This window comes from Clarias gariepinus, chromosome 11, assembly GCF_024256425.1.
Source record: "Clarias gariepinus isolate MV-2021 ecotype Netherlands chromosome 11, CGAR_prim_01v2, whole genome shotgun sequence".
In the NCBI taxonomy this organism is placed as follows: Eukaryota; Metazoa; Chordata; class Actinopteri; order Siluriformes; family Clariidae; genus Clarias; species Clarias gariepinus.
The window spans coordinates 6,993,261-7,016,531 of NC_071110.1; the positions used below are offsets into that span (position 1 = coordinate 6,993,261).

General features: G+C 38.6%; 1 protein-coding gene across 6 annotated transcripts; it reads right to left on the reverse strand.

The window, feature by feature from the left end:
• Positions 1–204: 204 nt before the first annotated feature.
• On the reverse strand, positions 205–22,875 carry brca2 (BRCA2 DNA repair associated). 6 transcript variants are annotated; one of them, XM_053507646.1, is made up of 27 exons: positions 22,752–22,875; positions 21,830–21,911; positions 20,312–20,548; positions 19,835–19,907; positions 19,663–19,712; positions 19,026–19,054; positions 18,775–18,892; positions 18,629–18,684; positions 18,255–18,318; positions 16,746–17,438; positions 12,862–16,143; positions 12,692–12,784; positions 11,860–11,923; positions 11,381–11,736; positions 10,545–10,729; positions 10,234–10,421; positions 9,963–10,133; positions 8,715–9,075; positions 8,238–8,393; positions 6,797–6,944; positions 6,358–6,467; positions 4,860–5,052; positions 4,230–4,396; positions 2,691–2,829; positions 1,270–1,523; positions 878–1,009; positions 205–744 (listed from the first exon to the last, which is right to left on the reverse strand). In XM_053507646.1, the coding sequence occupies exons 2-27, from the start codon at positions 21,861–21,863 to the stop codon at positions 469–471; spliced, it is 7,629 nt and encodes a 2,542-aa protein (XP_053363621.1). In that variant the 5' UTR covers positions 21,864–21,911; positions 22,752–22,875; the 3' UTR covers positions 205–468. The 6 variants fall into 6 exon arrangements, with proteins under 6 accessions (XP_053363621.1, XP_053363624.1, XP_053363620.1 ...); XM_053507649.1 differs by having other exon boundaries at positions 18,659–18,684; positions 22,641–22,863; XM_053507645.1 differs by having other exon boundaries at positions 22,641–22,863.
• Between the last annotated feature and the right edge of the window lie 396 nt (positions 22,876–23,271).

Sequence of the window (23,271 nt, forward strand, 5' to 3'; positions counted from 1 at the left end):
TTTTTACTCTAAACATAGAATCTGAACATATAAATGCTTTGTCAGGACAATTCATTATTAAATGAACTACCTACCATATGGGGTTCAGAGACAGATGCGTAGGTTTTGCTGCCCCCTAGTGACTCAATTGTGGTAGTGTTAACCTTGAAAAACATCTGATTAAATTTGCTGACTTCAGAACATAAAAATTCCACTCAGGGACACATTTTAAAATAAATAAATAAACATTTATTCGTCTTTTTTCTTTTTTTTAGAAACTTGTAAAACCACAAACAGTAATAAGATTACAGAGAGCATCTCTTGTGCAAAAAAAGTTCAAGTCATCTCAGTAGCACTACACAGTACTCCGCAGAAATATATGGACATCATATGGACTTATAAAGCACAGGTTCCTCCTTTTCATTCCTTTATTGTTCTGGTGCTTTGGTCTAAAAGCTGGACTGGAAATCTTACCATACATCGTGTCGGCTACCTAGTAGTATTAGTGTTCGTTCGTTCTGCCTGGGGATTATGAGGCGCCTCGCGCCTCCTGGGAGGGTTAAACGTCTTACTGACTCTGGGAGAACGGACCATTCCTAGAGGAACGAGGGGCGCCGGGTTTTGGAGGCGTGTCAGGTACTCCATACCACGCTTCCTTTTCACACTCCTAGGGTCCTTAGTGTCCGAGTTTCCGGTTGGTACAGGAGTCTGTTTGGTCACTGGGGTGAAAGGGGAGAAAAGTCGACTTGTCTGATGAGGCGTTACCTGGGAATGACGACAAAGTCCATGAGATTTCGTTTACTGCGTCATTGTCTTTCCATTATCCCATAATTAATGGTGCGACATAAATAAATAAATTAATTAATTAATGAATAAACTAACTAATAAACAAACTCACATTATTTCTGTCGTTCGGTTTTGGCGCAGACGTTAAACCTGGAGTTCTCGGGGACTCACAAGAGTTCAAGAAAAAAGTTGGAATCAGGTTGGAAAGCTTCTCTTCTGCAGCTATGAAGAAATGCTCATAATCCTGTACGGAAAGCAATCAATTGCACATAAATCTGCAGGCAAAAATATTTTCCTCTAGAGCATAAAAACAAAGCAACAAAGAAACTTCAGGAAACTGTAATCAATGGTTTACACAAAACATTTTTTATGGGTTTTTTTTTTAACACTTTATTAATTACTAAAATCTTAAGTACAATAAAAAAAAAAAAAAAAAAAAGAGACCTGTTAGTTTAAAAGAGGTTCTAAAAATGTGTATTCATCTGAACGAGAAACCCTGGTTACCTCAACAAACTTCTTTAGTCGAGAAATATCTTCCAGTAAGTGTGCTTCTTTGGGGCTTGTCGAAAATAATGCTTGTTCTCCAGCATAAAGGCCGGGGACCGGGCCAGACTGCTGTCGGAGCTGCAGGTTGCTCACAGCCAGGAGAGCTAATGGCTTTACCACGTCCTCCAGAGCGAGAACAGCCAGGCTGCTGCAGATCCTCACGGAGATGAAATCAAATTTTTCATCCACAATATATAGCACAGGAGACGGACCTGCAAATTAAGACATAATAAGAAGGAAATAAATAGGTCACTTCATTCTTGTACAGCTGGAATTTTTTTTTTTTTTTTTTTTTAAAAAGACTGTAGTTTTTTGTTGTTTTTTTTAACTAGCACGTGTTGCAAAAGGAAAGCAAGTCTATTACTGTAGAGACTAGAGAAGTGCTGACTGGTCAAGATAATTTTTTTTTGTTTATCAAAGTGAATTGAGTTCCAGTTTAAAATACTAAATGACAAACTTCCATTCATGTTCATAAACAAAACAGAAAACGTAGTGAATCCTCCTCTACACACTAGCATGTTACTGGTGACTAGACCGCTCTATTCAGGCATTCAAAACGCAGGGTGTCCCAAAAAATCTGACATCATTTCATAGTCCAACAACTAACAGCCAATTCTCGCTCAAATGATCTCAAATTTTAACGAGAAATTTGTAAAATTTAATGTTTTTAAAAAAAAAATTTTTTTTTTTTATTATTTATTTATTTATTTACACTTTTTCTTTCAGTGATAATGAAACCATGCTGTTGAAATGGTCGACACGTTCACCTGACTTGACATTTAATGACTTAAATTTTTTTCCTATGTGAAAGGACTGGTCTTTATCCTCCCCCCTCCTCCTACAAGCCTAGAGGAACTCAAGCAGAGAATCATTCAGGCGCTAGAGAGAATGTCACGCAAGATATACTACAGTGTGTTTGGCAGGAGCTGGACTCCCGACTTGTCATGTGTCGTGTCACAAGCGGTGACATATTGAACATTTGTAAAGCTTTGTGAAATCGGTTATAAAATCTATATATCCATTCGAATATGTTTTTGAAATTTTGATAAATAATTTTTGTTTTTTTTCAACAGGAAGCTTATTCAATTTATTTTATCGATGTTAAATTTTTTTGGGACACTGTGTGATTTGTCCTTAAACAAGGAAGTTACAACCACATGTTCCTATAAAAAAATAAATACACACTGTATGATGCAGTACATCCGTGTGGATAGATAGATAGATAGATAGATAGATAGATAGATAGATAGATAGACAGACAGACAGACAGACAGATAGATAGACAGACAGATAGACAGACAGATAGACAGACAGATAGACAGACAGATAGACAGACAGATAGATAGACAGATAGATAGACAGATAGATCTATAACCAACCTTGTTTTTCCAAGATGGAGATTACGTATCCCACAATGTCCACTTCTCCACATGGAGAGCTGAATCCAGGGCTCTTAAGATCTCTGAATTTTACTGATTGTCTTGCAGGAAAATGTAGACTTAACCATTCTGGACAAACCTGTTTCACAGAAGTTAGTCTTACATCCGTTTCCATAAAGAACTTAAAAATGTGACACTTTAATGTGACTGTATTTAAAATAAAACAATACATTGCATACAGTCATAACCAAAATTGTTGGCACCTCTGAAATTTTTCAAAAGTAATGCATTAACACATATTTTGCTATACACATGTTTATTCTATTTGTTGTTTATTGAAACAAAACAAAAAAAGGGAGGAAAAAAAAGCTAATTCGACATAATGTTACACAAAACTCTAAAAATGGACTGGACAAAATTATTTGCACCCTTAACTTAATATTTGGTTGCACACCCTTTGGAAAAAATAACTGAAAACAGTCGCTTTCTATAACTATCAATAAGCTTCTTACATCTCTTACCCGGAATTTTGGACCACTCATGTCAAATTTGCTTTTTATAAGCAAAACGTGTTGATGCAATACTTTTCTGTGAGAAATACTTGATTTTTTGGAAAAAAAATTTCAGGGGTGCGAACAATTTAGGCCATGACTGTATTTGGCTGCATGTACACTACCACTCAAATGTTTGGGATCACTTTGTAACTCTATGGTCTTTCCTAAATTTTCCCGATAGTTTCTCCTACACTTTAAAACAATACTGAAGGCGCCCAAAATGTACAACAATCTTCTATGAACAGTTGATATTGAGATGTATATCTGCTACTTATACTCTGTAAATCCTTCATAACGGCTCTAATCTGAGGTGCTGTTGGTTAATTGACGATTTCTGAGGCTGGTGACTCTAAATGAACTTCTCCTCTGCAGCAGGGGTAAGTTTTGGTCTCGCTTTCCTGTGAGACAGTTTTATCATGGAGCTTGATGGGTTTTACAAACGCACCCGACAATACTGTTTTTGTAAGAACTGTTCCATGAACGTGACCGTGTCTTAAAATAATAACTGACTGTTGTAGTTGTTTAATTTTTTTATTTTTATATGTCTTATTTTTGTTTTGAAATCCCCAGTGGTGGTGTAGAATGTAAAAAATAAATCACTTAACAAAAACATTTGCAGGTGATCCCAAATGTTTGAGCGGTAGTGTAAATTTTACACACACACACACACACACACACAGTTAAACCTTGGATTGCAAGCATAATTCATATATAATAAATAAAATTAAGCTGCAGTTTACCTTTGAATAGAATCCAGACAGCGCAGTGTTTTCAGCAGCACCAGAGACAGGAGAGAGAGAAGAACTATTGGCTCAGTTGTGATCATGTGACGCATGCATACTACTTGTATATCAAGCCCTCGTTTGGTTAAGTTAAAATTTATTTATTTTTTATCTTTCAAAACACTCGCAGACTAAGTTACTCGCAATCCAAGGTTCCACTGTGTATATATACACACACACACTGTAAACCTCCTCAGTTTTACCTCAATGTCCTGAAACTGTGTTTTCTTGGTGGCCGTAAACTGGATGTTGGAAATGTCTGAGCGTTTCTTGCTCGCTGATGTGGCCAGATGATAAGCCTTGTACCTGCAGCCCTCTCTTAATAAGGAGCGCAACTCCACAGAGGGTCTCCAGATATTCAGTGTGTATACTAAAAAAATTAAAATAACAACAAATAAATCATTAGGTCGCATGTTAGAGTGTATAATGCAGAAAAAAAAAAAATGAAGCATTTAATTACAAGCAGAAGTGTATATGCATTGGTGTCTGGTTCAAATATTTACGCTAGCCTGATACTCCCCTTCTCATCCCTGTATTTACTGTGAGAAGTTTACTACATCTAACTTGTTTGAACCTTGAAACCCAAACAAACAAGTTACATCCAAAAACATACAGTATGCACGCATGATTAAAAGGCATGTTCCTAATTCCTTAGCTCTCGGGTTTACAGAGTTTCAGCTGCTACAGAAATCAGACTTTCTCCTCTGAGAAGGCTTTTTTTTTTTTTTTTGGACAGTCATGCATTAGAAAAAGTGTGTTCAGACTTTAAAGTCAGTTTAAATTTTGTCTGTAATCTATAATGTGTAGCATCGGCGCACAGGATGCTCGCTTACCGCGGCTGCTGTGCAAATCGTTAGAGTCGGCGATGGAGAGTTTCCAGACAGGAGTAACGTCTCGCGGAGCGCAGCCCCCTTCGACCTCCTGTACAGCCTTGTGCACCCGGTCCTGTAGCTCCGCCCTCTTCTTTTCAGTTAACTCTCGTCTGTAGCTGCTTACGGCCTTCACCTGCTGTGTGCTTAGATGCGCCTTTGCACATACAACAAATAAAAGTTTAAGAAGATTTTTAGACATGTGGTTTATTTACCAGGAACCTCCTGATACAATATTATCACGATACCTAGGAGCCAATCCAATTTCGATTCTGTAAGCATCATAATTTTTTATTTTATATATATATATATTAGGGCTGCAACAACTAATCGATAAAATTGATAATTATCGATAATGAAATTCGTTGTCAACGAATGCCGTTATCGATTAGTTGGGCTGCGCACGTTACTAAGAAGCGCGACCCCAAGATGCACAAATACACACAGCCGCTCGCACGATGGAGGTTACAGAAGCGCCGGCAGGAAAAAGCGCGCGCCCCGAGTCCTCCAAGGTATGGGAGCGATTTACATTAAACGCCTCTAAGAAGACGGTAACCTGCACGCTATGCAAGACCGAGCTTTCATGCACCGAGCTTAGCATGTCATGCACAAACACTTAAAGAGAAAACGTGTTGGTGTTACGGATAGCGAAACGTCAGCAGAGTCAGTAAAAACTGTATCTCCATCGTGTAAAAGTTGTATAGTTTAAGTGCTTTTAGTTTAAACTGTTTGCTAACTTCGGGACAGTCGCGCGCTAGATCTGTTCACGTGCTACTCGCTAGCATCACATTGCGCAATAACCTCATGAGCAACAGTGATTAGTTACATGGCGCTATTTTAGATCAGCTTAATTTACACGGTGCAAATAACAGTAGAATATTACATTTAGTGATTGTTGTGATTTTCAGCGAATGCAAATAACAGTATATTTGTGACTATTAGCTTTTTGCATTTCTACAGTTTTTTTATAGTCCACTACAAAGTTAACTTGTAATTTACTGTGGTTTTACTTATGCATACATCATTTTATTATGCAAAATTACATTATTTTAGCTGTTTATATCTTATCAACTGAATATATCAGTGTATTTTTTTAACTATATATATACTGTATATATTATATACTACATTTCATTTAAGGTTTAAAATGTCCAAATTAAACATTATTAACTCTATATGTGGCATTTTTTAAAGTTTATTTTTATACATAAATAATACCCTGATTTATGTTTTTTTTTTTTTTAAATAGTTTTAAGCGAAATATCTAATGAAAGAAGCAGTTAGGTTTTATCCGATTAATCGATTAATCGAAAATATAATCGCCCAACTAATCGATTATCAAAATAATATATATATATATATATACACACACACATACACTATATATATATATATTTTTTTTTTTTCTCCCGTCCCAATCCCTATTTAGAAGAAGACAGTTAAATGTGATCAAATACTTTACCTCCACGAGCGCTGGATCGCTCTCAAGTGCATCATGAAGCTCCTCCCCTTCCTGCAGGCTCTTAATCTCATTAAGACTAAATGTTCTGCTTCTCTTGCCATTCTTCTTTTCTGTAAAGCCAAATATAGTCATAAAAAAATAAATAAAATAAATATTTAAAAAAAAACTCCAATCATTGCAATCATTTACACAAAGGGATTGTGAGTGTGTGGTCTATATAGTTAAATAGCTTCATATGTACAAATACTGTAAAAAAAAAAAATAAAAAAAAAATTTAACTAGCCACCAAAATCTTTTTTTTTGTACTCAATACAAAACATTGCACTGTGATTTCTAGTTTAATAAAAATGCAGGTCAAGCCTAGCAGCAAACACTCGTCTGATCTGGTGACATACAAAGACAAGAATAAATTTTTTTTTTTTTAAACTTCACATTATACCTTCTTCTTCTTTCTCAATCTGGGCTTGTATTTTGGAGAACAGAAGCTCCATGGTCTTTTGTTTGGTGCTGTTATAGCGTGCTGCCTCTCTGTCTTCAGCTCGCTCGTTGCGAAACACAAACACCGAACCTGGCTTCTTCTCCATCCACTGTTCAGCAGGACAAAGTTAATGATCATAATCAAAAAAGCACAATGATCTAATTTTAGGCAAGTCTAAATTCATGTCTGACGAGTCTGGATTTCATAATTTCTGGATTGCATTTCAATCTCAGGGTTAAAGAAAACATGTATTTATTCACCAGGGACCTTCTGAATAGTTATAAACGTCAACATTGTACAAATTAAACCTCAATGAAAAGCTACAAGGAGACAGTCTATCCCGACACATAGAATACACTGTCTGATTCTGACAGTAGGGGTGTACTGAGATGTACTGTAAATGCAGCGGATGAATAAGAAGGGCGTATGAAAAGAATAAGAAGGGCGTAGTGACAGTCAACACAGCACTGGTAAACCTATTTTTTTTTCCCCATGTTTATACAGAAGTCCTGTGAGAACGGGAAAGGCTTCAGATATCAAACTGGGCATTTGAGTTTTTTGATAAGTTATGCAAAACCAAGGTTATTATTACTTTTAAAGCGTGTAAATCTTACTGCTACTGGATTATGGAAATGACATTGCACAAATGTAGAACTCACAAAATGTGCATATTGTTATTATTATTATTATAACTTTACCAGGGACCCTCTGATACAATATCATGATACCCAGGTGAGGATTCAATTTTGATTCTCTAAGTATCATGATTTTTAGAAAAATACAGGTAGTCCCCAACTTACGAACAGTCGAGTTACGAATTTATGCAGATACGAACGGTCCGCGATTCTCTACTTTTAACTCAATCATGGAAATAGCTGACATGTATTGTACGGAAAAAATGGACACAGATACAAACTAAACAAGTTTAGTAAACCTGGAGCCTATTCCACGAGACTTGGGGCATGAGGCGGGGTACACCCTGGATGGGGTGCCAAACCATCACGGACACACATATGCTCGTTCACACAATACGAGCAATTTGGGAACGCCAATTTGCCTAATCTGCATGTCTTTGGACTCTGGGAAGAAACCGGAGTACACAGAGGAAACTTACCGCGCATGAGGAGAACATGCAAACTCCATGAATTGAACCCGGAGGTGCAAGGCGACAGTAGTGCTAATCAATAAGCCACTGTGCCACTATAAACAATGTAAAGTTGTTGTAGTCCACTGTAAGTATATTTCAGACCTGTGGCCAAAACTGCAAGAGCAATACTAGTATGAAATCTTGAACTGGGTTTTTAATGCATGGATCATCATCATCATCACCAACGTCAGTGTATGATGAGATATCGTTAAATTGAACAGCAAATTGCAAAATGGAACCAAAGACAACACACACCTGTGTTGGGTAGCTCCGCAACACGACGATGTCCACACAGCTCACCGCTCCTCCGGTAGCAAAGACTGAGGAAAGTAGAAGTGGGAAGGGTCGAGGGTCTTTATGGAAGCCAAGCTTGGTGTCCCAGCGGGCTCGTCTAGTACTGTTGGCTGAAATCTTTAAATAAATAAACAAATAAATAAAGAGAGACAATAAATTAGTAACACAAAACTTTTTTTTTTGCCAAACACATTTCTTTTATCACACACTGTATGGACAGTAGTCAATGACAAACAGAAAAGTGATCACTTGTATCTCTTAAATATTAAACAATCATAAGGAGTTTTTTTTTATTTATATATATTTTAAAGTCTAATTTTCCAGAAAGCATTACGGTAGAACATGAAGCACTTTGTTTTGCGATTTACTCATCTTCACATGGCATGTTCTTGATAACACACAGTCGTATTTCATTCTGACTGAGATACATTTTCTCACCTTGAGCATGAGTGAATCGGGAGCCTCTAAAGGAGGACAAGCGTCCTGAGAGCCGATCAACTCGGCACCATGGATCACAAGTTTCGTGCCCGCTCTGAGACGGCCCTTTCGCAGCATGGTGGTCAGAGGAAGGTCCAGCAGAGCTTTGATTTGATACCAGCCGTCGGTTAGCCACAGGATGGCAACAGGAGACTCTGACTTCTGATCTGTGGCATCCACGGCCCCCTCTGTCCTGACTGGATTATCGTCACGTTTGGCAATTCCACACACGCAGAGCACCATGGTCTTGGCTGGGGTGTCGTCTCTCTCCATGATCTTCTTCAGGGCCGATCTTCGACTGTGGTCCACCTCGACATCGTACCTGAAAACAAAAAGCAAAAGCTGAACACATTATAAAATAGTCACTAATAAGTTCGATTTTCTTGAACCTGAAAAGTGGAATCGCTATTATCTTATTAACTTTTGGATCAAAAAAGATTTGCATTTAACTGTTCCCTGGTTAAAAACAAAGAAAGGAAAAAAAAATTTCAATGAAAGAAAACTTTTTGATAAAAATTCTGGGAAGATACCAATGTTCAAAATTCTAATTTGGTCGATACTGACATTTAACGTTATAAGTTGGTCAATGCCAATGTTTTTTATTTATTTTTCCTGTAAAGCTTTTATGCTGTAACAATCTAAAGCTTTGTAATATACCATAATGCCAATTAATCCCACAAGGTGGCACCCCCCTCCCCACACCCTTTTTTTAATAGCAAATTTGAGTTGCTCTAATTAACCTGCATGCTGAAATCTTCCTCTGTAATGAACGGTGTGTCGGGAATGATTGTTGTATTCTATGTCCCAGGCATATGACATAGTCAATGTAGTGTAATGGATACTGGACAATGTTTTATTTTGTCAGAAAATAATTCTGGGCTCCTGGCTCTTCCTCACTTCCTACCTGCATGCTGCGTTAAAACATTATGGAAGAGGGGTTGTTTGGGGTTTTATGATTTGCGTCTAAGGATGTATTTACCCAATACTAAAACCTGCTACAATCAGATAACTGGGGTTGAGTGCAGCACAGACACTGTAATAACACTGTAAAGACACTTTTAAATTGGCTAATAATAAGTAATGTTAGGGTTAATTTCATGTTATAAAAGATGTTGAAGTCAATCACAAATATATAAATAATAATGATATTTATAATAATAAACCAACAATACACTTGTGTAATGTATAAATTCACTGACTGCTCAATACCTGAGTTTCAGCTGAAGGAGCACCTGCTCTGGAGTGAGACACCGACCACCCATCACTTCCGAGAAGGCTCTTTCCATGGACGCTCGTTTCCACACGACCCAACGATAGTGGTTATACACCCAAGCTTCACTTATCAGTTTGGGATCGACCCCAGGAGTGTCACACAAGGCTCTGACGATAAAACGAAAAAAAAAAAAAAAAAAAAAAAAAACCTTTAGCTCTGTAACTAAAAAAGCTAAAAATATGAACCAGACTTTCCACATTCACTCACCTGTAAAACTCATCTTTACCCAGCATTCCCCTGTTATCTGGAATCAGCCACCCACCATCAGCCAGCTGGACCCCTCCGTTCTCTCGGAGAACCTCGCGTTTGAAAAACTCATCACAGCTGAACTGGAACGACTCTGCATTCTCGCTGGTGATCTGGGACACTTTGAAGGGTACACCATGCTGATAAAGCTAAAAAAAAAAAAAAAAAAAAAAAAAAAGAGGTAAATTCTAAAACAGAAAATCATCAGGCGTTCCAAATACAGTAAAATACTGCAAGACAAGACGAAACTAACCAACTAAATAAATTATCACCTGTTCTTCTGTGTGTAGCTCAGGACACTTGTGTCCTACAGCCTCTTTTAGGGAAACTCTGCTCACCCCTGATGTCTTCGCTAGGTAAAAGGAGCCGGGCAGGGGTCGAACTCTTTGGCGGGTCTTTTTCCTGATTCTCATGTTCTGCATATCTTTCGCTAACTCCAAGGTCTGCTGCCAAATGACTTTATCAAACAAAATGAGAATAAGATCATCAAAGGGATACTAGCAGTGCAAACAAGAAAATCTTAGTAGGCAGGAACAAAAAAAACAATTTTAATAATTATTTAAGAATTGGAAATACTTATTTCTGATATAATCCATATCCAACCAACACACATACAATATAACAGACATTAGACATTTTATACATTTACTTACACACTGAAAATATTGTATATTATTGTAAATATTGGTATCTGTTGCACTGCAGTGTCCTTTATTTATTTATTTTTTTAATACAATACACGTGAGGTACTTCCATAAGCAGAACTGTGGTCCGTTTTTACCTGCGGAAATCCATAACGCAAATGTTCTTAAGTCGGGGACTACCTGTACCCTGAGTGCAGATCATTTTTGATTCACCCTTGTATTAGTGCATTTTCTTTAAAAGAATAAAAAAATATTCTGTGATATATATATATATATATTAAATAAATAGGTTTGGTTCAGGTCACTTACACAATGTATACGATAATTGTTCAAGCTTTTTTATCTTCTCTTCATAATTGGTGAAACTGATAAATACAAATTTAACACAAGGCTACAAAAAAAAGTAAAAACCCTTGCACAGCCATACGGTATTAAGCCCAGGACTGTTATATAAACTTGCTCACCGTTGCTTTCAGGGGGTAGAGTGGTGTGATTCTCCAGAGTCTCCTCTCTTATGGTGTCTGTGGTCAGTTTCTGGTCCTCGGGTTTCTCGGCTGAGTGAATCCTGCTCGTTGTTGTGCCTGCGGAATCGCCAGAGCTTTGTGATGAATCCGTCACAGAAACACTACCTGACGCTTCTTTCTTTGTAACGGGTGGGACAAACGTGCTGGGGACATGAGCCGCAGTTACTGGAAAACAGCTCTTTGGTGTCTCAGATTTAGGGTTATTTCGAAATGGGGGGATGAACACAGGAGCCCTGAGGTCTGATGGTCTGCTTTTTAGGTGACCGGGGTTGGCTGGTGTTGGGCCCTCAACATTCCTGTAAAATCAAAACAACTGTTTATCCTAATTCTAGTCACTTTTAAAGGTGGTTTATTTTCTGAAGAAAAAAAAAAAATTAAGTAAATGAATGAACAAATGAGGTCTATGCTGCACTGCGTACCTGGACGGACACGTGATATTGGGCTTCAGGTTGTATTTGAAGACTCTTCTGTCTTTCAGACTCCCTTTAAATCATGAGGTCAAGTGTATATGAGAGAAGGAGGTTAGATTAATTGGATGAATTAAACACTTAATAAGAAAAATAATAAAAAACAATACTGGTGTTATGGAGACTAATGCACCCCACCACATCGCTATAGATGATTTTACTGTAACAGCAAATTTCCAATGACACATACTATCAAAAGGTGCAGTTGTCATATTTTTATTTCCTACTAGTACAAATAATGTGGAAAATTAGGCATAAATATATATTTTTTTTAATTCACCAGGACATGCCACCCTTTCAATACTTCTTTTTTAACTGTACATATTGTCGTAGCCTTATATAATGACGGTCTACAGGATCAGTTGCTAGAGTGCTCTAAAGTGGTTGCTAAGGCGTGGCTTGACAGCTTCACAATGATCCTGAGGGACTGATTGGCTGCGTTAGTAAAATGAGCCCACCCTCAGGTCTCTACGACAATGGGATCCACAGTCAAGTTACCAAAGCAGGGAATGCAACTGTGAGCAATTTACCCGCCCTTCCCTTAGAAAAGTCATAGCACCCCATTCCCGCATGATTGGACACCTCTTTAATGTGTCTAAGACTAAGGGTACAGGACTAGTTACGCGCCAATGTTTATTTTTTTTTATATTCTGTCTACGAAAGAATATAAAAAAATTAAAAAAAAGTTATAATAATAAGCCTGCAAGATAATACAATTTATGCTTTGCTTCACAAGCACCACTAATAATAATAATACTACAAGGGCTCATTTCACAACACCTACCATTTGGGCTGCATTTCACCGGAGCATTTGCAGTTCTGTCCTCTGAGATCTGTTCAAACTCTGACACGAGTCTTCTTTTCAAAGGGGGTTGACCTTAACAAGATGCAAACAGTGTGTAACATCGACATAAACATCAAAATCCCACTTAACATCTGTGAGCGAGTGCTTACCGGTCAAAGACTTCCCATCCGAGGTCCGTTTTCGCATTCCCATCCTCACCTCTGAACATGTCTCCTGAGTTACAGTTGGACTTGGTTTCCTGATGGCATCTGAGCCACTTAAACCGTTCTCGTTGAGATCATCCTCTAAAAGTGCCTTAGTACAAGCCATTGCTTCTTGCTCAAAATACCGTTGCTGGGTTACAGTACATCCGTCAAGATTTAAAGAATGATGGCCGAGCAGGGGAGGATCATGACATGTGGCCTGTGATGCGAGGGACGGACTCGCGTCTGTGGCCTTTGGCACAACTAGTGTTTTGTTAAGATTTGCTCCATTGGTGATGATTTGATCCTGATCATTAGTAACCGGTTCTACATTACAATCCCTGAACAACTCGAAAGCTACCTTGAGGGCTGACTTTGACACACAAACGCCTTTTCCGCTGGCTGTGCTGAAACCGGGATTTCCTGATCCCAAGTCTTTATCCATCTTTTTATAGCTTGCTTCAGATTTTTCAGCATCAGCTTGCACACATTCTTTATTATAACCTAAAGATTCACTTGAATTTTGTCTCGTTTGCACAAGGTTGATTGAAGCGACATCACGGGTGACAAACAAATCTTTACCCTTACCCGTCACCTCCTTTTCTGACCCAGTAACATGCTTGCTACTAGCAATGTTAACAGTCGATCTCGTATTCTCAGGACCTGCTCCCGACGTCTTCGGGGCTGACAGATGACCAGGATCAGGTCCTAATCCATCCACGTCACAGTCAGTAAAAAGACTCTTCGCTTTCTCGAGGGCTTTCTCAGAAACGGCAACTTTTCTCCCGCTCGCAGTACTAAAACCGCAGGGTTTTTCTGAAATATCTGTCTTGTCTTCGGAAATAGTTTTACCTTCTGATATTCGCAATCTTTTTTCACCAGATGGAGTAGCGTTTAAATCATCCAGCATTGCTGTAGCTCTGTTTAGCACTCGGGCTGAAACGGACACCGTGGCCCCGCCTGCTGTACTGAAACCCTGCGGTTGAAGAGTCTCGCCGGAGGTCTTGGAGAATTTCCTTTTGACATACTCGTTCCGATCTGTGGAGTCTCTCTTGAACTCCTCTCTATTCAGAAGGTCCGTTCCAGGCGATCGCGGCACATTTCTTACACCCACCTCGAAGCCGTGGTCATCCATCTTACTCGCGCCGTCTCCTTTTACTCGAAGAATATCCACGCAATCAGGATCGCAACTTTCAAAAAACGTCTTGGCTTTCATGAAGGCTTTTTCGGAAAAGCTCACTCCTTTACCACTGGCTGTCTTAAACCCGTTGGCAAACGCGTGTTGGCCCACGTCTCCTCCAAAATTTAGTCTGGCAGGCTCTTCCTTCGGGTCCGTTGCATCTGCTCTTCTTGAGCCGTCTTGAACAACGCCGAAAATGGTTTTCGTTTTCTTGATTGCGCTTACCGAGACCGACACCATTTTGCCGTTGGCCGTTTGAAACCCGTTACTTTCCACGGACCGAGGAGCCGGAAACGCTGCCTGTTTTACCTCTGGGCCCTTTTCTTTCCCATCTCTTGGTAAGGATATATCAGACGTCTTTGAATCGTGAAGCACTTCTGCCATCGCGTGAGACGGATTACGCACTGGAGTGCGAGAGACAGAGTTTTTTCCTGAATCTTTTTCATTTGCGGCTTCATTTAGAAGCTTCTTTGCATTTTCAAGAGCTTTCTCTGAGATCTTGACCTCCTTCCCTCCCGCAGTAGTAAACCCAAAATTGACGGCGTTGCTCGGGATTAAATCTCCTTGAAGTATTTCCAGATTCACTCGATCGTTTGTGGTGTTAGCTTCTTTCGTCACAGAGTTTGCTTTTCCGTTACATACCAGATTTAACCTAGTATTGAGCTCAGGATCAGATTCCACGGTCATCCTGCAAGACTTGTTCTGGTGGTCACCTGACTGATTTTTCTCTTGTTTAGCAGTATCGCTCTCAAGACCGACATTTCCGTCGCCATCCTCGATGTCTGCAAAAAGGCTTTTTGCCTTGCTTAAACATTTCTCAGAGACGATCACAGCATTTCCCTTCGCAGTCTTGAACCCAGACTGAAAAGTCTTCCTTTGCACACTGTCGTCATCGGGTATCTCCGACGGATTAGCGCATGAAGGGTTTTTAACATTTATATCCTGAATACTCGTCAGACCGTTTAAGATTGACTTAGCGGGATGCTTTTTTGTCAGCTGCTTGTCTGCTAGATCGCAGTTAAAACTGTCGTCAAAATCGATACCGTCGAGTATCTCGGGGTCAAACTCTCTCTCGAGCTGCACGCTTTCAGGACATTTTGAGCTCATCTTCGTGTGATTAAACTGAGTAAACTCGTACTGGCTGCCTGCCTCTTCTAACATACTGCACAGCTCGGTCACATCTGCCCTTTGCGATGCTGTCAAAGTTGACGAACCCCTGTCCTCCTCATGACCGTTGGAACGCTGCGACGATTTCCAACTCTTTTTCGAGTCGCAGTTATACGACAGCCGCGTATCGGACTTGGCTTCATCTAACTGCGTGAAAAAGTCTTTAGCTTTCTCGAGATTCGCAGTCGAGATGGCTATACTTTTGTTAGATGCCGTCTTGAAGCCGGATTCATTCGTCTCCCAGGCGAACGTGTCAGGAACGTCCTCTGCAACTGCCTCAGATTTTACAGCGTCATGTCCGGGGTGATGGCTTTCTGAAAGCGTTTTCTCTGGTTTGTCAGAATCGCACCGCATTGTACCTGCTGTGGTCGCTCCTGTGTGCGTCGTTGGCTCTACGGATTCGTCTAACGCCGCTTTGGCTTTCTCTAAAGCTTCAGGAGCTACTACGATTGGCTTATTACTTGCCGTTTTAAAGCCATAATTGAGATGTTCTGTACCGGCGCATGACTGCGTTTCTTTGCTGAAACCAATAGTACAGCCGCTGTTGCGCACCGTGCTCTCGATCGACTGTATATCTGTTAAACTGATGCCTTCGTCTACCAGGTGGTCAACATGACCTTCACTCTGTATCGCAGGTTCAGTTTTAAGCTGCGTTTTGCTTAATTCTGTCGTTGAGCAAACTGGCATTGAGATACGGCTGGTCTGTCTAATTTCATGTGGAGGTTTTGACATGTTTAGTTCCTGAGTAAAATCCTCCTCGAACGCGCAGCAAAGCTGAGTCATATCGAGGTCAGGGTCTAAGTTAAGACTTTTAATCGTGGTTTCCGAACAATCTCTGGTGTCTGTGGCTTCCTCGCGGTGACATTGAGAGGAGTCCTGGTTGGGTTTTTCAGCAACATCATCTAAAGAGATGACAAATAAGCAAACAAGTTAACTACCCTGTGGGGGAAAAAAATAAAAAGTGTATACAGTGAAACCTTGGATAGCGAGTTACTTGGTCTCCAAATGTTTTGCAAGACAGCAAAACTTAACTTGATAAACGAGCGAGGTCTTAAAATACGAGTACCGTACTATGTGTACGCTTCGTCTTCCGAGCGTCAAGTGATCACGCTTAAGCCGATGGTTCTTCTCTCTCGCACTGCAGGATTATAGGTAATTAATCTCAGTGCGCGTGCGTCACTCGCATAGGCAACATCCATGCGCGTGTGTACTGTTCACAATAACACTGTGACCATGTGTTTACGTATAAAGCATTTTTTATTTGTTTTAGTTGTTTTTTTGTTTGTGTGTGTGAGAGAAAGTCATCCTTACACAATAACACCCCACCCTTCCTCCTAACCCTCTCTCTTGTCTCGCTCACACCAGCTACAACTCTTTTTAAATGTAAATTAATTAATCGTATTAATCATTACTATATGAATATTTCTGCGCAGTCCAAGGTTTAACTGTATAACAGATACAATCATATAAGAAAGTATGGGAGAAAAAATAAATAAAAACCTACCAGTGACACTGTTTATCCTTTCACTTTTTAGTGTATTTTGTACTCGATACACAAACTTCCTTGTTTTTCTTGAGAAGGTGAGTGCCGGAGACGTCTCCAGGAAAGAATTTCGCCCCTGAGACTTCTCAAGACACTGATCAGGAGAGGCCCGCTGTTGCTCGGACGCGTGTGAAAAAGACTGTGCGATGTATTTATTACAAACATCATTTCCAGCTGAGGAGTGTACCTGAGGACCGGCGAGTTTACTCTGCAATTCAGAAACACAGACCTGGTTTGTCTTGGGGTCGTGGACGTCGGATAAACTGAGTGGAGTCCACTGTGAGAAATCCTTTTCGTCAAGCTGACTTGTAAATAAAGGTGACTTTAAAATCGCAACGCCGGCGTTAGTGTCCGTCTTCGATGCTGGTGTACAATCTGTAGTGTGATCTAGTGCGACGAGATTGTCACGGGACTTTACGTCTTTAGAAACACCGTTCACCCTCTTTTTACGTTCCTGGGTTTTAACCCTTCGCAGGGCCGAGCCGCTGTTCGTAAAGAAGAACGACAGCACGTCTTCGCTGCCGTGAAGGACGCTCTCCACCGTGTTGCGCACCGCGCCGTCAGTTATCGCATCTGGCACTGTCTGCTTCCAAACACCGTCTTTATTCTCAAAGGACGAATTAGATTTTTGTTCGTCTGCCTGGAAACTCTCGTCTGTGAGGGGGAAAAATTTTAGACAGGAAATTTTGTAATTGTAGACTTAAAATGTTTGTGTTCATCACAACACATTCAAGTACATGGATAATTACTGTACAGTACCAGTCAGAAATTTGGACATGCCTTCTTATTTAATGTTTTTTTGTTGTTGTTTAGTGATTTATTTTCAACATTATAAAACAATACTGGAGATTTTAAACTACGAAATAATAAACACAGTATTAACAAACAGTCAGCTCTTCTGAAACAGTTCTGTCCCCAGAGGACGTTCGTAAATCGGATGTGTTCTTAAGTCTGACAAGTGAGTCTTATATGCCTTTGACACGGATTAACAATGTCAAGCATACCAATCCACTTGACTAAATCTCGGTCCACCTTCCCCAACACTGCCATCATGTGGCCAAAAAACATAAGGCGAATGTTTATAGAACCACGGTCCATTCGTACACGCCATAATGTACATATATAGATCGGGGACTACCATTATTGTGTCAACTGCATTTACAAAACTCATCATGCACCATAATGAAACTGGCTCCCATAAAGACCTTCCCAGTAAAAACAAGATCAAAACTTAGTCTGCTGCAGAGGAGAAGTTCAAACAGCACCTCCGATTAGAGCCGTTATGAAGGATTTATATAGAATAAGTAGCAGATACATCTCAACATCAACTGTTCATAAGAGATAATTGTATATTTTGAAGGCCTTACACTCTCTTTTACAATGTAGAAAGAAATAGAAATCATGGAAAGACCATGGAATTAGACGGGGTGTCCAAACTTTTGACTGGTAGTGTATATACACAAGACCGACCGTTGTGTTGCGCACTGGATGCGTCTGTGCCTTTTGAAAGTGACGGAAACAGCTTTCGGACAATCTGTATTTAAAAAAAAAAAAGAAAAGAAAGAGAGAAGCGATAAGAAAAAAATGTTAATTTAAATATAAAGGTACTTAATTTCTATAATTTTGAGACACCCAGGTATAACAAATAATAATAACAATCTTGAAATAATAAATAATGTAATAATAAATAATATAATAATATTAATAACAATGCCTTGTGATTTGGTACTAAATTTCAATGCCTCCAGTGTAAATCTCATGAGGAGAAGTTTCCTTGTGAATGTGACACTACAATAAGGTAAAATATTAATTCCAGACTAAAATGTGTTTAATCTTCCACTTACAATCACTTCTTTGTCTCTGAGAAAACTTACTGGTGGAGACTGGTCTTCTCTTTTGGCTGTCAAAACAGAAATATAATACGATTTATTTAAATTTTTTTCTTCTTCTAGTCTCTTGACAAACGACAGCACCTTCAGTCCACACTTACACAAAATAACGGTGGGGGTAAGTGCTGACGGTGTGTTAAAAGAGCTGCTCCATGACAGATCAGGATTTAACTGAGCGCCGAGGCTCTCGCAGATCCGCTGTGCAGACGAAGCCTGGGTCTGTTAAAAAAAAAAAAAAAAAAAAGAAAAGATGGTTACAAAACTGATTGACAGGATTAGATAAAAAGTTTGGATTTATTAAAAAGATTCTGATTATAAATAGATGGGAAGATAACACGGAAATGTGTCTTACTTTTAAATCTGTTGGTGTGTCAAGTAGATCTGTAATAATGAACAAACAAGTAGACAAAAACAAGATGTACAAGATGGAATAAGGGAATAAAGAGTTCAGATCATTTATATGCAAAAAGAAAGTTGTACGAAAATAATGCATGCTAAGGAGATGCAACAGGGCATGAGTTAGTTTTTTTGTATAATAGCACAGACTAGAATTTATTATTATACATGTTAGTTTTCTTTTCATTTTGTGAAGCTGCTTTGAGACAATGACCATTGTTAAAAGTGCTTTATAAATAAAATAGAATTTAATTATTCCACTTGTAACACAGTACGTGCCAAAGATGAAGATAATAGTTATGATTATTAAAGGAAAATGTTAATATTTATTGATCTTAAACAGAAAAAGTTTACTTTGATTCAATGTTTGACAGTAAAGTAAAAAAGTTTAAATAAATATACTTGAACTAAACATTTAAAATATTTACAAAAGCTACCAAATAAATTAGAATTAAAAACAAAGGCAATAAATTATGCAGGAACTGTGTAAGAGAATTGTGATAATCTCACATCCCATGGAAAAAATCCTGATTCACAAGCCCTATTGTGCAGAAAAAAAGTAGACATTTATAAACAATAGCTTTGTTTCTTACCCAAGCACTCACTTGTATTCAGGGATCCCCAGCCTTTTTCAAACTGCTCGCTAGAAAAACAAAAAGGGAAACATATTGTGTATATATTTCTTAAATGTGACATTGAAACACAGGAGTTGTTTATATATTTCTGTTAGAAGTATAATATTATTTAAAAGCGAGTACAAGTTACCTGCCCTTAGCTAAGCCAAACAGACACGGGCTGGATTCTGCACCTGGTGGAACAGGAAACAGGTTCTGCATTCCTGTGAATAAAGGAAAAAAATTGTTTTCAAAATGTAATGAATTGAAATCAAGTGTGTAGATTATACCGGTTGCTGCTGATTACAAAAATTTCCTAAAATCGACAAACTAATGAAAGTGTCTCTTAATCCTAATGAGAAAAATTAAAATACATTCTAAAACTGAGTTTGGCCAATAAAAATAAAACAATCAAACTCAACAGAGATTGCTGTAAAAATACCAAAATAATCAGTATATTCTAAAAATACTCAAACAAGACCATCTGGCAGAAACAATCATTTTTCTCCACTCTGTCTGATGTGAAAATGAACTAAAGCTCTTGACCTGAAGAACAACATCTGGCTGATTCAATCTATGCATGAATGTGCAGATGTTCCTAATAAAATGGACAGTAAAGTTACCCTACCCGAATCGAGAGAATCTTCGAGACACGATGCGGGAGAATGTTGCTGTCCGCGCCGAAATATCCTGGGTGTTGAACACATCTGACTGTCCAAGACCGGCGTCTTAGCTGGAGCTCTGAAAGCACCTTCATCTTTATGTGCCGAGGTTTCATCTTCGACAACATTGGAGTTATTACATCCAGCTTCAAAAGCTCTCAACGTCAACTCCTCAAACCAGTCAGGGTTAAGTGGCCCAAGTTCTTCAATTAAACAAAACAAATAGAACAGCAAAAACATTTTGGGAGAGAACAAAGAGCACAAAGGGTGTGAATTAGGGGTGTAACGATCTGCAGTAACACGATGGTACCCCGAACATCAGCAAACTAACATCATTATTATAATTATTAGCGTTTATTGTAATGGCACTGCTTGAACACCAGAGGTCACAATTTACACACTCCATCCATCCAGCCATCCAACTATGATCTATCCCACTCACTGTATCTATCCAGGCCCTTTATCTTTGCGACACACACACACCATAGTTCGGGTTCCAAATCACAGGGCACAAGCACACATACTCACTCACACACCATAAGCAATTTGGAAATGCCAATCAGCCTACAGAACATCTTTAAACTGTGTGTGTGTGTGTGTGTAGAGTGGAGGTGAGATTTAAAGCCCCAACCCTGAAGACAGTGGACACTAAGCCATCGTGCATCCCATGTACACTTTTAATGAAAAGAAAATATTTTTAAAAAGGGCCACAATGAATTATGTGCAGACTGTAGATTAAATGTTTTGGATAATTACATTTTTAACAATAGTGTATGTAATTTTTTTTAAATATTGTCTAAAGGTCAAGTCTCATACAAAGCAACATTATTTTCCTGCCAATCTTCACTGCTCATTACTCTAGACCAGTAGGTGGTATTATTGCACCAACTGGCAATAAACTCAAATGATGATGAAGGAAAAACAAGATTAAGATGCAAATACAGCAGTACCACGACATAAGAATTTAATCCGTTCCAGAACCGAGGTCTTAAGATGGAACTTCATATTGCGATCCAAATTTTCACACAGGAAATAATAATCTGGATAATTATAGTGAATAATCCTTTCAAGCAACCCACATATTTTTATTCACACCTAATATTACCAATATCAAACACTGTAATTATATTTTTGCACATAAAAACACTCTGAAAACATGTGACTTAAGTAAAATCTAAAAAAAAATAGACATTAAACCTTACTTAACAGTAATTTATTCATAAATGACATCCTCATGGCACCGACTGCATTAAAAAAACTAAACTGAAAGTGGCTCCCTTTTCCTCATGATGCTCTCCTCAAAAACCACATTTTAAAAATATTTTTTTAAAGCATTGTATACTTTATAACCTTTTGCCGTTCGGTTTCGCAAAACAAAATTTCTCCTTAAGAACTCGCTGGAACAAATCAAATCTGGAACGAATCAAACTGATATGCCGAGGTACTGCTGTACTGTTAAACACCTACATATTATAAATTAATACCTGTTTCAATGTGATGGAAGAAGTCATCAAACATTTTCACTTTTGCCTGTTAGTGTGGCGTCTAAGATGAAGATGACCCGGGCTTTGAAAAAAAAAAAAACTGAAATAAATAAATAAACAAACAATACAACACGAAGATATAGCCACAGATCTAAATGCGAGGTGTACTTCACTTGCCACTAACTGAAGTCATTATACAGTACATGGGGCGTTCAAATCAAACCGGGATAAAATTTCTCTGGAATGACAACATTTACATTAGACTTCAAGCACAGTGCGCTGTGGAGACTCATTCCTATCAGGAACACCTGATCTTTAAATATCATCGGATAATTTGTCGCCAACTTGGGGAAGTTAACAGTTAAAGGAGTTCCTGGGAGACCAGCGTTTTAGACATAATTCAGACAGGCAGTCAGTCATGACAAATCGTTTTACCCTAATGGTATCCAAGCACTAGTGGAACACTAGGATGAGTTCATTAGTGTAGCAGGGTATTATATAGAGAAATAAAGGGAGTTTTTACTCACATAACTGTATTGTCATTTTCTGCACAATCAAAAGTCCCGGTTTGACTTGAACACTCCCTGAACAACCCCTAGCTGCCTATATTATTATTACTTTTATGCTTTACCTCAGAGACTTTAACAACCAAAACAAACCTGAGACCACAACATGAACATTTTGTGCTAACAGCTAACTTAGCAAACTGCATTTCAAAACTTTATTACAAATACTTAAAGATTAATAAATAAAACAAAATTATTTATAATAAATTTACATCCTGACAGGAAACCCAAGCTTCCTCAAGTACCTCAGAGAAACCTGCTAGCTAGCAGGCTAACTCCTCTCTTTACCTATTAATCTATTAACCCGGAAGCGCAAATAAAACTCTAACGGAATAAAAAAAAAACACGACATTTACCGTCAGCCAAACATATCGATGTCGTTTTTATAACCGAGTTGAACACTTGTGTCTAGCGTTAACTTAGCTATTAGCTATTAATCCCATTTCCTACTTGTTACTACACATTAAAACTTGCCGCCTCAGGTTGTGTCCACTGATTTGCCAAACACTGCTGGTTCTATTTCAATTATACACACGCTCCCTACTTAGAGGCCCTACACAAACCAATGGAAGACGATATAGTGCTCATTACCTAGGGCACTTAGATATCCTGTAGAAACAAGCCCATCTTTCCGCGGTGTGGAAGACTAGTGTGAACACCCAATCAATTACAAGTATTAGGAATAGGAGGCGGGATTACAGGTACTACCGACCAATCAGATTCAACCATAGCCCCTTTTCCTTAAGATAGAGTTAGAAAATTGAAATTATATGTACAATGTACTATTTAAAATGTGCAAAATTATAGTATACATAACTACAAAAAAAATATTAAGATGTTTTAGCTATTTAAAAAATAAGAAAATAGTCTAGAAAT

Coding starts and splice junctions, on each gene's coding strand:
- brca2 (XM_053507643.1), bottom strand. CDS start 20,585: ATGTTTTTGCTGTTCTATTTGTTTTGTTTAATTGAAGAACTTGGGCCA. Junction 19,908..20,311: donor CGAAGATTCTCTCGATTCGG/GTAGGGTAACTT, acceptor CTTTATTCACAG/GAATGCAGAACCTGTTTCCT. Junction 10,422..10,544: donor AGCTACACACAGAAGAACAG/GTGATAATTTAT, acceptor TTTTTTTTTTAG/CTTTATCAGCATGGTGTACC.